At 33.2% G+C, this 15,901-nt stretch overlaps 7 protein-coding genes across 7 annotated transcripts; 4 read left to right on the top strand and 3 right to left on the bottom strand.

Annotated features, from left to right (window-relative positions):
* Window positions 1-49: 49 nt before the first annotated feature.
* On the top strand, window positions 50-1,159 carry DFA_03647 (uncharacterized protein; the record flags this gene model as incomplete). The annotated part of the gene is made up of 1 exon (XM_004363192.1): window positions 50-1,159. The coding sequence occupies one exon, from the start codon at window positions 50-52 to the stop codon at window positions 1,157-1,159; it is 1,110 nt and encodes a 369-aa protein (XP_004363249.1).
* Window positions 1,160-1,440: 281 nt separating this feature from the next.
* On the top strand, window positions 1,441-2,172 carry ncbp2 (RNA-binding region RNP-1 domain-containing protein; the record flags this gene model as incomplete). Its single annotated transcript, XM_004363191.1, has 3 exons — window positions 1,441-1,676; window positions 1,737-2,046; window positions 2,116-2,172. The coding sequence occupies 3 exons, from the start codon at window positions 1,441-1,443 to the stop codon at window positions 2,170-2,172; spliced, it is 603 nt and encodes a 200-aa protein (XP_004363248.1).
* An 804-nt stretch (window positions 2,173-2,976) lies between these two features.
* DFA_03645 (uncharacterized protein) lies at window positions 2,977-4,016 on the bottom strand (the record flags this gene model as incomplete). The annotated part of the gene is made up of 3 exons (XM_004363190.1): window positions 2,977-3,442; window positions 3,510-3,766; window positions 3,834-4,016. The coding sequence occupies 3 exons, from the start codon at window positions 4,014-4,016 to the stop codon at window positions 2,977-2,979; spliced, it is 906 nt and encodes a 301-aa protein (XP_004363247.1).
* A 604-nt stretch (window positions 4,017-4,620) lies between these two features.
* Window positions 4,621-6,949, top strand: DFA_03644 (uncharacterized protein; the record flags this gene model as incomplete). The annotated part of the gene is made up of 5 exons (XM_004363189.1): window positions 4,621-4,701; window positions 5,515-5,613; window positions 5,695-5,804; window positions 6,746-6,797; window positions 6,875-6,949. 5 exons carry the CDS (start codon window positions 4,621-4,623, stop codon window positions 6,947-6,949), a joined length of 417 nt encoding a protein of 138 aa, XP_004363246.1.
* A 332-nt stretch (window positions 6,950-7,281) lies between these two features.
* Window positions 7,282-10,084, bottom strand: DFA_03643 (uncharacterized protein; the record flags this gene model as incomplete). The annotated part of the gene is made up of 3 exons (XM_004363188.1): window positions 7,282-7,314; window positions 7,516-7,582; window positions 8,754-10,084. 3 exons carry the CDS (start codon window positions 10,082-10,084, stop codon window positions 7,282-7,284), a joined length of 1,431 nt encoding a protein of 476 aa, XP_004363245.1.
* A 2,458-nt stretch (window positions 10,085-12,542) lies between these two features.
* Window positions 12,543-13,406, top strand: padA (nmrA-like family protein; the record flags this gene model as incomplete). Its single annotated transcript, XM_004363187.1, has 1 exon — window positions 12,543-13,406. The coding sequence occupies one exon, from the start codon at window positions 12,543-12,545 to the stop codon at window positions 13,404-13,406; it is 864 nt and encodes a 287-aa protein (XP_004363244.1).
* A 118-nt stretch (window positions 13,407-13,524) lies between these two features.
* coq1 (trans-prenyltransferase) lies at window positions 13,525-15,482 on the bottom strand (the record flags this gene model as incomplete). Its single annotated transcript, XM_004363186.1, has 4 exons — window positions 13,525-14,122; window positions 14,192-14,433; window positions 14,516-15,001; window positions 15,351-15,482. 4 exons carry the CDS (start codon window positions 15,480-15,482, stop codon window positions 13,525-13,527), a joined length of 1,458 nt encoding a protein of 485 aa, XP_004363243.1.
* Window positions 15,483-15,901: the final 419 nt, after the last annotated feature.

Raw genomic sequence — 15,901 nt, 5'->3', positions numbered from 1 at the left:
TGCTCTATAAATGTGCTCATTGATTAGTTCACACAGATAGAATAAAAGGATGTTAAATAGATTATTTGTGAGAAACATTGGCTTTAGAGTAACGACACTTACTGCTGCTAGCAGTCATAGTAATAAGACCTTTCAACCAACATACTCTTATTCTACCTCTTCATCACCACAACAACAATCTACAACTACCACCAACTATGCATCTCATCAACAACCATCATCACAACAAAGTGCAAACAAACAACAACAAGCATTACTCAACGAAAGATTCTATGATGAGGAAAAGTTTAAAGATATCTCAAAGGAACCATTTGCAAGAGAGATTACTGATGTGTTGCTTGGTGAACTTGACAACAATGACATTGAGATCAAACCAGATGGTATCATCTATCTGCCAGAGATCAAGTATCGCAGAATATTGAATCAGGCATTTGGACCAGGTGGATGGGCATTAAAGCCCTTTGGTGGTCCCGTCGTGATCAGTGGTAGCTTGATTCGTCCATACGCTCTGTTTTGCTTGGGTCGTTATGTGAGCGAGAGTTTTGGAGAACAGCCATATGTCGAGGGAGGACATTTGTCGTTTGCAACGGCCAATGAAGCTGCCAAGTCCAATGCCTTGGTACGTTGTTGCAAGGATCTCGGTATAGGTAGTTCATTGTGGGACCCAACATTTATTAGAAATTGGAAGGCTGCCAACGCTGCTGAAAAGTTCTACGTCAATGTAAAGAGTGGAGAAAAGAGAAAGTTCTGGTCTCTCAAGAATGGTAATTCTCCAATCAATTATCCTTGGAAGGAATCCTCCTCTTCATCATACAATGATGGTCAACAACAACAACAAACACAACCAATTCAACAACCACAATTTGATTCATCTGTATCATTTGATGAAGTTATTCCATCAATTTCACAACCAAAGCAACCACAACAATCATTCCAATCGTCATCGTCATCAGTAGATCATTCCGAAGAATTAGATATTGATTCACCAGTTCCACCACAACTCAAGAAATATGCCGGAAAGACATGGAGAGAAGTGATCCAAGATCCAAAAGGAATCGATTACATCAAGTGGGTTGCCAATACACTCACAGGAAAGGTCAAACTTCAAACGCAAGCCATTATCAATTTCTTAAATGAACAACAAAATCAACAACAATAATTCAACAATTCAATTAATGAATGAATGAATCAATCAATGTGTAAATAGAATTATATAAATGTTTAGTATTAATTTAATAAAGGATAAAAGTAACCAAAATTTGTTGTATTTTTTTCAAAAATTAAATTGAAAGTGATCGATCTTCCCTAACGACTAAAAAAAGATATGATCATTAGTAGTTTGTAGTTAGTTAATATCAACATCTTCTTTAGTATTCAATCGATCATAATCTTCTATAGATAGAGGAGAAAAAAGAGAGAAGAAGAGAGATATAGTATAGAATGTCAGAACTATACATTACACCTCAACCATTGTATTTCGATAAGAAATCAGGTTTCACATATGACGACTTTCAAAAGGCTATAGAAGTATCAACTACCATCTATGTTGGATATCTATCGTTTTACACAACCGAAGAACAACTCTATGAATTGTTTTCAAAGTGTGGAGAGATTAAAAGAATCATCATGGGTTTAGATAGACTTCAAAAGACTCCTTGTGGATTTTGTTTTGTAGAGTATGTAGATTTAGGATAGAAACGAATCAATATTAACCTTGTTGTTATGTTATAATCTAGATATTACGCAAAAGAAGATGCAGCAGATTGTATAAAATATATTAATGGTACCAAACTCGACGAAAGATTGATCAGATGTGATTGGGATTACGGTTTCAAAGAGGGACGTCAATACGGTCGTGGAGCTAGTGGTGGTCAAGTACGTGATGAATATAGAACAGACTATGATCCAGGACGTGGAGGTTATGGTAAACAACAGAAAATGGTTGAAATTGAACAACACTCAGAGATGGATGTTAGTCAGCCACAATATATCGGTAAAAGAAGTCGTGATGATGAAGATGGAAATGATTTGAAAAAACAAAGAGATGTATGTTATATTATATATTGTATATTGTTGTGATCCTTATTATTAATTGGTTCTTTTTTTCCATTTTAGAATGGTGGAGGTAGAAGTAGCAGATTTAGAGAAAGGGATGAAGATGAAGACGATTAAACAATAACAACCCTCTCGACTACTACTATTAATAAACCAACCGTAATAGTATCTATTTTAATTCAAAAAAAGAAGAAAAAGTTTTATAGACACAATGAAAAAACATATCAGATTCTCTAATTGGTCCTTTTATTTTATGGATAATTTTGTATAAATAGATATTTGAGAGGAATAGAAGCAAGCAATATTGGTGTAGGAGGAGATTACTTTCCCATCAATCCAAAATAGAGGATATTTTAAATGGTGGATAAAAAAGTTAAGCATATTATTGTTGGGAGGAGGAGGAGGAGGTGGTGATGGTTATTAAATTGGGTAATGGTAATAATATGAAAATAGGTGGTTTTACATATATATATAAAGCAAAGAGATAAGAGACGGAAAGAGAGAATTCTTCATTTGGTTGGGGGACGATTCTCAAAGACCAAACTGTAATCCAAATACTTGGTTGTGGTTGGCATTTAGAATGGATGGTGTGGATCGATCTGTCGACAGATTGGTGGCGTGTTATTTCCAGTAGTAGGTGGGGGATACTCCAAAAGAGAGAGAGAGGAAATAGCTACGGCGAAGATGATTTTTGCAATGGGAAGCAAATTTATCGATTAAATAAATAAATAAATAAATGGTAGTGGTAGTGGCGGTGGTGGTGATGGGGGATGATGACGATTAGATTTGTACATTATCAAAAGTGAGTAGGTTAACATTTTAAAGGATGAATATATATAAAAAAAAAAGGAAATGGAAATTTGACTTGTTGCGCAACAAGACATATATGTATATGTTGAATGTACAATTAACCTAGGAGGATTATTTGTCAATTTTACCACTGACAGTAAAGAGATTGATAGTGAATACAAAACTACCCTCTTCTTCCATCTGCTCGACAGCTTCACGCCATTGCATATATTCGTCTTCCGAGATGAGACCTTGAGTGACGGCCATCTTTCCACGCTCTCCCAACCAGAGGAAATCATCAGCCACTGACAAAGAGTCAGTGTAGAGACATTGAGCAAAAATATCGACATCGGTGATTTGTGGGTTCTTCTTCATGCGTCCCTTGAGATGGAGACCGATAGCTGGATGAGCATTGAATACAACATCCTTGATGATGATCGAGTTGATTTGTTCAACATGTTTTGGAATTGATATGGTTGAAGATGTCCAATCAATATCAGTAATGACTATTCTACCACCTCTCTTTGTAATTCTAACCATTTCAGCAATAACATCATCTGGTTGTGGAATATGTTGAAGTAATCTTTCACATCTTACACTATAAATAAAAAAAAAAACCAATTAATATTTTTTTTGGGATTAGTTAATTTTTAATTTATACATACGCATCGAAATAATTGGCATCAAATGGAATTGAGTTTGCATTTCCACAGAAAACTTGGACATTTGGAAGATGGGACATTCTACTCTTGGCGCATTCAACCATTTCCCTTGAAATATCCATACCATATACTTCACCGGTACCTTGTACTATAGATTCTAATCTACTCAAGTCTTTTCCAGCACCACATCCAACATCAATAACTTTCATTCCTGGTTCAAGTTGTAATTGTCTTGTTGAATATCTGGTATGTGCAATAATCTAAATTGAAAAATTAATTAAATATTTATATCCTTTTTTTGGTTCCTTTTTTTTGTTTAATACATACTTGATCTTGTTTAGAAGCTTCATCTACATATTGAATAAATTTATTTGGACATTCGGATTTATCGATGGCCATCCAACGAGTTTCCTTGTCATCATCATGATCCATGGCTATTGGAGTAACTTGGGTCGAACTACATTGGTTGTCAACTACCAGAGTGGATTGATTATCATTTATGATTTCCATTTGTTTGAATAAAAAAGTGTAGAGTAGGGTAGGGGGGAATTGAAAAGTAAATTTACTTTTTTTGAGAGTTGTTTTTTTTTTAAAAGATTTTGATTAAATCTAAAAATAAATAAATAAATAAATAAAATAAATAATAATAATAATTAATTTTAAAATACAATAAGAATTAAGTGATTTTAAATTCAACAATGTGATTGGTATTTATGTAGAACAGTAGAATAGGTTGTGGTGGTGGTGGTGGGTCTAGTATAAATAATTTAAATGATAAATGGGGACTTGATGTATGAGATAATAGCAATAATGGTTAAAATGGGTGAGGATTTAATATAAAATGTGTTTAGTTTGTTGTTGGATGGGAGTTAAATTCGACAATTAGATAATAAAAAGAATAAAATAGACCTGTCGGTTTTATAAGAGTGGAAGTGTTCAATCAGAAGCAGATGATACACCCCAAGTGTTAAATATCTAGAGGATCCCATTGATCAATGGATACTGGTGGTGGTGTATTAAAAATAAATGTAGTGGGCAACCCTACTCGTCATGCAGAGACTTGGTTTAAAGAAATCAATGAATATGATGATGATGATGATGATGCAGCTATCCGATGGATGATGGTAAAGCTGCTTCTCCTTCTTGTTCTTCTTCTGCTGATGATAACATTGTGAGAGGAGAACATTATAATAAAGTAAGAGGAAAGGATGGGATGGGGGGTGCTATAGTTGGAGGAAGAATGAATTGATCACATTTGGATCTGGTTGGGTAGGTGTCGCAGGAAAAGGTTGTTTGGGAAAGGTGTATTTCTGAAATCAATGCAGTTGTTAGTGTTTTCCAGCAAAGTTGGAAACGTTGGATCTGTCTATATATTTTTCCCAAAGTCACACGAGTTCCAATCTCGATATATTTGGGAAAAAGTTGGCAGTGTGTTTAAAATTATTAAAACTCTAAAGATAAATCTTGGTTGATGGGCCCCAAAACAAGACAATCAAATAACAAAAAACAAAATAGAGCATGAAAACTGATGAGAGGGGGGTGTGAAAGAGAGAACGAGGAGAAATGGAGAAAATCACACAAAAATGGCAGAACTGACAGAGGATGAAAATGATCAGTGACACTTACACTAAACTGCCAAGCTTGTTCTAAAAACTAACTTTACTATTCTTGATGTTGTTGGTATGTTGACAATAATAACAATAATTAATTTGAAAAATTGATCAATGTTTGGATGTTGGAAAAGAAGAAGCTGGTTGGCTGGAAATGTGATTGTGATTTAATAGGCAATAATGAATGAATGAATGAATGATTAATTGATTAATTTAAATAAAAAATGTGGCGATTAAATGACGGTTCTAAATATATAAATATAGATTTAGAGAGTGCTAGGAGTAGGAGAGGGTTGTTGGTATATTAAACAAACTTACTTTTGGTTCACCAGACTGGCAGACTGGATGGCTGACTGCAACTCCTAATTGGGTCAATGAATATAGTTAACACAAACTAGTGCAACCCTTATACTAGCAGGTTTCCTCTACTGGTGCTGCAATATAATACTACTGCTACTACTATTACTTCTGCTGCTAGTGATGCTGTCGTCGTGTTGGTATGTACTACTAGTAGTGTTGTTGGTATAATTGATCAATAAGTTGACTCTAAATAGTTTCTTGCTTTTTTTCTATTTTAGTTGTTGTTGGAAATGCTTGCTTTCTGGCTGACTGGAGTTGTAGTTGTTGGTGATTCCAAATTCTGCAATGTATCACAAATGAACAAGATTAAATTTAAAAATAGCAGTAGGTAAGTAAAATTGTTGGTCAAAGAATGGAGTATGCAACTGGGCAAAGTAGAAGGAATGACATAGACAACAACAATCCCTACAGTTAATATAATAAGAAATCAAGAATAATAATAATAATAATCATCATCATGTCACACACAGACACAGACACACACATTCACACACTTACTCACTTCCGGATTGATGGAACAGGTTAATAAAAGAAACGAAACGAAACAAAAATATCATCAGTCTCTCTCTCGCACAATGTAGGTCAGTAAATCAAGTTGTTGTCCTGATAGACATGATATGTCCACCAAGTGGGGTGAATTATGATAAGCAGCACAGGATAGCAGATTGACTGATATATGTGGGATGATATAGTGGTGGGTTAGATTGAGAGTGGTGAGTGGTGAGGGGTGAGTGGTAGTGGTGGTGGACAATGCAATTGAATTGGCCAAAGCAATAATCGCGTTGTAGTATAGTAGTACTACTGCCTATACGACATAGGTGCCGACAAAGGATTGGTTGTTTTCCGTTCGAACCATCCACTCACTCAAAAAGACACATTTAGATTTGAAATCTGAAATTGACTAATTTAATTAATGGTGTGTGTTTGTGTGAGAAACATTCTACAAGAATCATCAGGGGGTGAATGCATACAACAGGATACGATGAATCTTTTGTAAATATCACCAAAAACTAAACTGATAAAATGCAAACAGTCTAAGGAGTGAAATATTCAAGAGAGCACACTGTGTTGAATTGATTGATTGGTATATATATATATATATATATATAATATTAAATAAAAATATATGTGTATATTGTAAGAAGGAGGGTGCGGGACATGTAGGTATGTAAGAAGGTAGGTAGGTATTGTTACATCATCACCAACTCCTCTTCCTCTTGGTTTGACATATTGTTTTAATTGTCAACCACACACAGACATACAATCCAGATTGACAACTATAGTTAAAATCGTTCAAACTGCAAGAATCAAAGAATTGAATGTGTAAAGAGTGTTGGACGATTAAAAGATTGGTTGGTAGGTTGGTTGTTGGTTGGGTGGTTGTTAACAGTTCCTTAGTTGGCATCAGTCGATAAACGGCAATGTAGATCAACACACGATGATGAAAATGATGATAATGATCTTTTCAAATAATAGATATATATTGTCCACCACCACGACTATCCTCTTGGGATTAATATATTCGAGAAATGATAAAAACAGTTTGGGAAATACCAAAAACAAAATAAACCAACTTTGTTGTTGGTGTTGACAATAGATTGTTTTTTAAATCCAAATACTCGAAATGGATATACTGATGATCCAGTTGAGTTTTTGGGAAAGACTAAATAAAGGGGAATTTACGTTGGGTTTTGGGTTAAGTGGTACTTTAACCTCCTCCTCCTCCATATGAATTGGATAATAAATACAAACATTTAAATAGTTATTTTAATATTCTAAAGTTTTGATGCTAGTTCCAAGAGATTTCAAGAAAACAAGGAAGGTTTGTTGGGGTTTTCCTAAAAAAAAAAAATTTTTTATAGTTTTAAAAATAGGGGAATTAAAATATATATGATGGTGATGATTATAAATGATGTCTGGATTAAGTGATTTGAAAAATATTATATTTGTTTAATTTAATTTGTCTGAAAAGGAAAGAATGACTATGAAATGAATCAACAATTTATTTTGGATGATTTAGTGACAATACTACTACATACAAGTAGACGACCGACCGACCGACCTCCACCAATACTACCACCAACACTACCACCACCACCACCCTTACTATCAATCATCAAAACAACAACATATTATTATGATTATGATGTATGATGATAAATAATTACTTTTAAAAAAAATCAATTGATTATAGGTGGTCCGTTTCCCATTGTTTTTAAAGAGATAAATTGTTGGTACAATCGTATAATATATGGATGTAATAATATAGATTATTATATGATATCATCCCTCAGAGATGTCAAAAGATAAGATGCTTTGTAAAAATTTGAGATGATTGATAGATTGTCCGGTCGCCAATCAAATTGAATAGACCACCATATCATTATATTTGATATGATAGAAAGGACATACAATTTGAAAGATATATTAAATGATTATGGAATTGATGATGAGAAATGAAAGGAAAATGATGAATATGATGATGATGATGATGATGATAATTATGTGATGAGATTAATGTTTTGTTTGTTGGTAATTATTAAATCTAATTACTATTTACTCTACAACGCTGTTTGAGATTTTGGTAATTTTCAATCAAAATGGATGGATGAGTAGTAACCAAATATACAGGATATATTTACACTTATATCGATAAAATAAATTAATAATAAAAATAATAATAGGAATTCTTGTTTTTGTTTATCCTGCAACCAACCCATACAGATTTGATACTCGTTAAATTTATTTTTTCCAAAAGATAAATAAATATTAATATTACTCATGATTCAAGTAACAAATTCCATTTACCCTAATGAAGAATAAAGGTACCCTATTCTTTATCCTAATATAAATAGAGATATATGATATTTATAGGTTTATGAGTGAAAATCACATATATTAGTGCCTATGTCCAACAACAACTGCTAATTAAATTAAGTAATAATCTAGTTTCCTTTTTAGATAAAAAGGTATTATTTGAATTGAATTGAATTGCATAATAACCTCGATATTATTTATCTGATATGAAATAGATATAAGACATTGTCCTAATTTATAAAAATGGATTCAAGTATTCATGAACGACCATCCAACCAATCGCCACCCATTTTTTTCATTTGTTCTCCGTAACCCCAAAAAAGCATTATTATTATATACCGCTATCCTACTTATTAAAATAGTATTCATTCATTCATTTAATTAATTAATTTTTAAAAAAGTAATCTTTTTGATTAAATTTTATTAAATAAAAAACTATAATTATTATTATTATTATTACTAATATCTGTATTGACCAGAAGATAATAAAAATACATGACCTACTTCTTTTGATATCATTGTACCTATATTATAAAACTGATCTGCTGAAAAGATCTTTTTTTTCTTTTGATTCTTTCCATTACGATTGGATCGTTTTCCTTTTTGTGGTGAATGGTTAGAGTGGTTTGAACCGCCATCGGCACCTTGTGTTGTTCCATTGACAAAATTGGCTGTCTCTGCATCTTCAAGACATGCCGTAGAATGAGAGGGTGGACGTCCAAATCCTTGAATTGGCTTTTCATTGTAGAATGTATCTTCCAATATGATTTCATCATCGTATCTACGATTCTCCATTTCCTCTTCATCTTCATCTTCATCTTGTGAGTCATCGTCATCATCTTCATCATCAAATTGTTCAATTGATGCTTCTTTGGCTACCTTTTCAATTTCCTTTTGACGTTTAGCTTCTTCATACTCTTTGTCCAATTTTTGATTGAATAGCTTCATTTTCAGAGTACTCATTTTAGCTTGTAAAGTGGAATGTTTGGCTTTGTTCTTTCTAGTTGGTCTTTTGTTTTTGGCAATCTTGTCCATTTCGTTTTCTTCTTTTGGTTGTTCATCTTGGATGTGATCGGGTGATGGTATTGGTTCGGCGACTGATGGTATCACCATCACAGATGGTTCTTCTTCTTCTTCTTGTTGGACTGATGGTTCTTGAATGGTAGGGTCTGCAGCTGATGGAGCAGTAGTAGTAGTAGTAGTAGACTCATCCCATTTTGCCTTTGATTTCTTTGTTGAAAAGGTGTTGTACAATTTTCTAAATGTTTCATTTCTCTTGACTCTTTTTGGTCTTTCTTCGGATTTTTTCACTGATGGCTCTTCTTCTTGTTGTTGCTTTGGAGTTTCAAGTGGTTGTGGTGGTGGTTGAGTTGGTTGTTCAGTTGGCAATGATTCAATGGAATGAAAGTCATTATGCTCTTCAATAAATAGTGTATCTGGACCCAATGATTCTTGTTTTGGTGAATCACCAACTGGGTGAGATGGAGGTGACTTGACCACCGATATGGATGTACTATTATTATTATTGTTGTTTTGTTCATCCAAACTTTCAATTTTATCATTATTATTATTATTATTATTATTTACAGTAGTTGGTTTGTCAACAATGGGTGGTGCAGCAGGCTGTCCATCAGCTGGATTATTTAAATTATCCATTGTTGATTTTGATCTACCCAAAACTGTTTTTGAAAGTGATCTAACTATTTTTCTAGGTCTATCACCAAGGAAGTTTTGGGATTGTGATCTTGTGAATTGCTTATCACTACTATGATGTGATTGATTGGCTCCCATTTTTTTAGAGTTGAGTTTGTTGTCTCTTGATGTTTTTTGTTGTTGTTGTTGATACAAATATTAATATTAATTTATTGGTTGGTTTGAGTTGGTTGATATTATTATTATTATTTTAGTTGTTGGTGGAATATTAAATATGGTGGTATATAAAAATATAATTATAAATGTAATTATGTAATAATGAATATTAATGTTGCAAGTAGTGTAGTAGTATTTACAATTAATTATTATTTGTTGTTAGTTGGTTGTTACACGATACATATGAATGATTGTATTTTTCTTTTAAATGTGATGACTATTTCTATTTGGAAAGACTTTACAACAAATAGATAGATAGAAAGGGGGGTGGTTGGATTGATTGATTGATTGATGGGAGGGGGGATGGTATATATATATATGTATGGGTAAATAAAGATTTAATTTTACGAAAATAGTAAAAATGATTCTGGATTTACAACAAACTTTGGTGATGGATTGGATTTCCACTCTTGTCGGGTACCGTTACACGATTGCGATGATGATGGACGGTGAGGTAGTAGGTAATATGTGAATGTAAAATCCAAATATCTGGTATATAGAGAGCGTGTGTGACTCTGATTATTGGCTAGAATAGAAGGAAGTGATTTGGGTAGATGGTAGGATCGGAAGTTGATACTAATATGTGAAATCAAAAGGTAAATTGAAATATTTTGGATGATGTAGATTTGTGATAGATTAATTACTTCAATTCAATATGAAGTGATATATTAATATATATATATAAAAGTAAGAATTATAATGATACACAACAAAAATTGTTCTTTCTCTCTTTATGTGTTGTTTTAAAAAAAATATTAAAAGAATTTTTGTTTGTTTTGTGTTGTATGGACGGACGGGGATGGATGTGTATGTAAGTGGATACACGAATGATATGATAGGATAGGATAGGTTAGGTTAGGTGTGTGTGTGTGTGCATGTGATTGACACAAACAAATAAATAAATGATGGTATATTAATATTAGTTGGTTGGTTGGTTGGTTGGTTGATTGACACCAATACAATTACAATTAATATTGTTGAGTTGTTGATTAATTCTAGATGGATGGATGGATGACTTGATTTTAAATTAATTTGAATCACATAACACTATTAATGATGGAGAGTGGATGATATAAAAAACAATATAATAATAATAAAACAAATGTCATCGACTACTTACCTTACCTTACCGCACTATCATCACCCACCCACAAATATTATTATTATTATTATTATTACTACATTGTCCTGCAATCCAGCCAGTCACATGTAGCAGCAGGAATAATGATGAATGAACTGGGGGCGGGCAGAGTGTCAACCAAATAGATTTGGTCAAAATAACTAGTGGGGGGGGGAACATGTTAAGAATGAAGGTGCACCTTTACCTCAACCAACCCTCACCTCACATATAAACAAGCATTTTTTACTTTGTGTGAGTGTATGAAGGTGAGAGTGGGGTGTATGCAACCAAACCACAAGAGTAGTGTGCGTGGGAAGTTGAATAATAGTAGTGAGTAAGTGATCTAGATCAATGAAAGTGGAGAACCTATCACATCACTTTACCTGACCATTGCATGTATTGATGTGTGTCTTTTTTTGTTGTTACATTGTCGTAAAAGTCACTCATCATCAAGTAACGACAACAACATTCACCATCGCGTTATTTATCCTATCGATATAAACAAGATGAGATGAAATGGAATGAAAAGGAAGGTTTGAAGTTAACATTCAAGGTTGTAACTTTAAGACAACATGGTTGTTTTTTTGGCGGTAAAAAAAAGAAGAGGGAAGGAATCCAAAACACATCAACATATTTTAGGTAGGTATACTTTCATTGGTTAATAAGATAGATTCTTGTGTTATTATTTGAAAGAATACAATTAATTATTTTACTCCATTGTATTTACAAAAAACAACAAATAATTTTTACCCCACTATATATCGATAAATTCAAACAAACTCAAACTACCATTTCCTCCTCAACTTGAATAGGTAAATTCGAATATTGAGCGGTAGGGTATTATTATTATTATTATTATTATTATGAAATGGAATGCGGAATAGACAGGATGACATGAATGTGTGTGTGGGAATGAATAAATGAAGGTGAAATTCAAATCGTAGTAAATGTGAAAGTATATATATATATTTAAATTAATTAATAAATCTTATCAATCTACATCTTTCATACCCTTTCATGATTTCTCGATACAATTCTACCAAAACCAAAATTCAAAGGAAATGTGGAAAAAGTATAAATATGAGAGTAGAGATTGTTCAAATTGAATAAATACAAATCTTCCTCTCCTTTTCTCTTCAATATAAATATAAATATCTCACTCCATCCTTCCAACAAACAATCTATTCTTAAAAATAATAATCAATCTTTTAAAAAAATCAATAATATTTAATTAAAAATTAATAATTTAAATCTTTAATCATGTCTTGTAATAAAATATTTGTTTGTGGAGCTAGTGGAAATGTTGGATTGAATTTAATGAAATCCCTGGAAAAGAAAGGATCGATGATTAAGGCTGGTGTCCGTGACCCTTCAAAGTTTAAATGCAATCTAAAGAATGTGGAACCTGTCAAGTTTGACTACAAGGACAAGAGTACCTGGGATATGGCATTAAAGGGATGTGACAAGATCTTTATGATTGCATTGCCAATGGATATGACACCAGAATCGTATTTGGGACCACTCATTGAAAAGTGCAAGGAGATGAAATTCAAAAAGATTGTCTTTTTGTCGGTTGTCAATCCAGAGAAACTCCAATTGTTCAACGTCGAGAATTTAATCAAGAATTGTGGTATCAACTATGGTATCCTTAGACCACCATTCTTTATGGACAACTTCTCATCTGGATTTATGCGTCAAGAAGTTGACAAGGGTTGTATCTCTTCACCAGCTGGTCAACATGCAATCTCTTTCATCTCATGCAAGGATATTGGAGATTGTGCCTGCGAGATGCTCATCACTGACAAACACAACAATCAAATCATTGAAATTACCGGCCCTGCTCCATTGACATTCACCCAAATCTCTCAAATGCTTGAAAAGCAATTGAACAAGTCGGTCAAGTACAATTTGGTATCCGAGTCTGATTTCTTTAACGGTGCCAAAAAGAGTGGTATGCCAAGCTCGATGGTCAAGTTTTACGAACTTCTCTATGAACCAATCATGATGGACAAGAATGCCAAAGTCACCAAAGGTGTTGAACAAATCACAGGTCACAAACCAATGTCATTTGAATGTTTCCTCAAAGAAGGTAATTTCAACAAGCCAGTTGGTCCATCAATGTAAATTAAAATTTTAAATAAACATAATCAAACAAACATGTTGTTTTGAATATATATGGTTTGTTTTAGTTTGATTTTCTCTGTTTGGTTTGGTTTGGTTTATTTATTCTTTTGATTTATTTTTAGAATTTTCTTGTAACTATAGTATGACAAAGTAAAATTAATACATCTCTAGCTTCAGATTTTGGGAATTGAATTAAAATTTCGATTGCTTTGTTTATATATTCTGTGGCCAATGCTCTGGTCATTTCGATACCTCTACTCTTGAAAACCAATGAACGTGCCTCCTCGACATCTCCGTCGGCTGAAAACTTTCTAGAGATCATGTCCAACAGCTGAGGGTGTTCTATCGATGCATATAAAACGGGTGCAGTGGCCAACCCCTGTGCCAAATCTGCAAATGCCTGTTTGCCCAACACCTCTGTCGTACTGGTATAGTCGAGAAGATCGTCGATCAGTTGGAATGCCAATCCCAAATTCTTTCCAAATTCAAATGCCAAATTGGCAGTATGCGCATCTTCACCTCCCAACAAGGCAGTAGCCTTGCAACTATTTGATATTAAAGAAGCAGTCTTTAAATAGGTTTTACGTAAATATTGTTCAAATGATGATTCGTTTGATTTGACTTGCATAAATTCTCCTTCAACCAAATCTGCCAAACTTGTTGAAATTAATTCTGATACATCTGGATTTCTTAATTGTGATAATAATACTGATGCTCTAAAAATAAATAAATAAATTAGAACATTTAATTCTAATATATTTTTGATTTGATGTCTCGTCTCTTACCTTGCTAATAAATAATCACCACAAAGAATTGATAATTTGTTTGAAAATGATTTGTTGACTGATGGAACATCTCTTCGTGTGGTAGCTTCATCAATGACATCGTCATGTACCAAAGTAGCAGTATGAATCATTTCAACAATCTCTGCTAATTTGATTTGTGAGGCAATTGGCTCGGTAATATTTTTTTGTTGTAATAAACACCTTGACAATAATAATATAATCGTTGGTCTAATTCTTTTTCCCTAAAAATTAATAATATAATAATCATATAAGTATGGATGACCAAGTAAACTAACACCTGTCCTGTCCTGTTGTCTAACCTACTTTTAATTGAAAATAATATGATGAAATGGAAACTAGGATAGGATGTGGTTTTTGTAAACCAGAACCAATACTTGAATTTCCGGAAAGATGATTCTTGATGTGCTCGACAATATTGTTTGTCAGTTTTTGGAGGTCAGAGTCGACCATCTTAAAGATGTCAGCACTATTTCTTGTCTTGGTGTCTGGTGATGGATTGAGTAATCCAAGTGGATCGAGAAGTTTGACTTCGTAGTTGTGACTGTTGAAACTTCTATCGACGTTGTGTTCATCCAACATAAAAGATCCCTTTTTGATCTTATCGGCTAAACTTGCCATGGCAGACATTAATTTGGTTGATTGGTTTAGACTTGATGTCGTATGGAATAATCTTTGTGTTGCGCTATTTAATGGTGTAATATATTGTTGAGGTTGAGGTTGTTGTTGTTGCGATTGTTGCTGTCTATACAAATAATCTTTTTTATTATTATTATTACTACTACTATTATTCTATAATTTAAAGAGTGAGATGGAGAAAGAGAATTATGAATGAATCAATACAATGACATTATGTAATATGGTGGTAGGAGTGACTTCAAAGTGTAGAGAGGGGAGGGGTAAGCATAAAACCATAAACCATAAAACAATGGTTTAATAGTGTGTGATGATTCACCCCCTTTTAGACACAAATATCATCATCACCATCATCTGATCAAAAAACTTTTGTAAAGTTCCCACACCTCTTCGTCAAACAACAATGTTTCTGTTTCCGTCCGGTTATCTATCTGATCTGACTAGATATACTATATACTATACTATACTATACTATACTATACTATACTATACTAATGAAACTTACATTATAAAATGATGGTGCCTGTTGGTTGATGCTGCTAATACCACCACTGCTGCCGCTCAACAATGTTTTTGGTAGGTGCGCATATTTATTGATGGTGGTTGTATATCTGAAAAGTGATAATGAAGATGACATGTCTTCTTCTTCTTCTTGTGTCTGTCTGTCTGTCTGTCTGTTTTTGATTCTATCTATCTATCTATCTATCTTTCGGTTGTTGGTATATATATATACGCTGTCTGTTATTGTTATTGATGCTCTTTGTTTGTGTTGATGCTCTCTGTTTGTGTTGTTTGATTTGCATGCAATAAGAAGAAGAAGTAGTGTTTTTTCGTTGCTAAATTTAACCCACCACAAAAACTATTTCTCTAATTATTTGTTGTTGTTTGTTTTCTTTTTCTTTCTCTTTGTTGTATATGTGTGTTTACTATATTGTGATGTGATCAACACTGTCCTTGCTTTTGGTAGTATTTAAGTTAGAGGTGCACCCTCTGAGAATGATCATCGGAGACGAAGAAAAATAAATTTTAATTAAAAAATCTGTGTTGTTCGGTCAA

Source organism: Cavenderia fasciculata (assembly GCF_000203815.1).
Source record: "Cavenderia fasciculata unplaced genomic scaffold Scf_Dfasci-G-b-205a01.r1-3, whole genome shotgun sequence".
Classification (NCBI taxonomy): Eukaryota; Evosea; class Eumycetozoa; order Acytosteliales; family Cavenderiaceae; genus Cavenderia; species Cavenderia fasciculata.
This window is presented reverse-complemented; position numbering and strand designations above follow the sequence as displayed.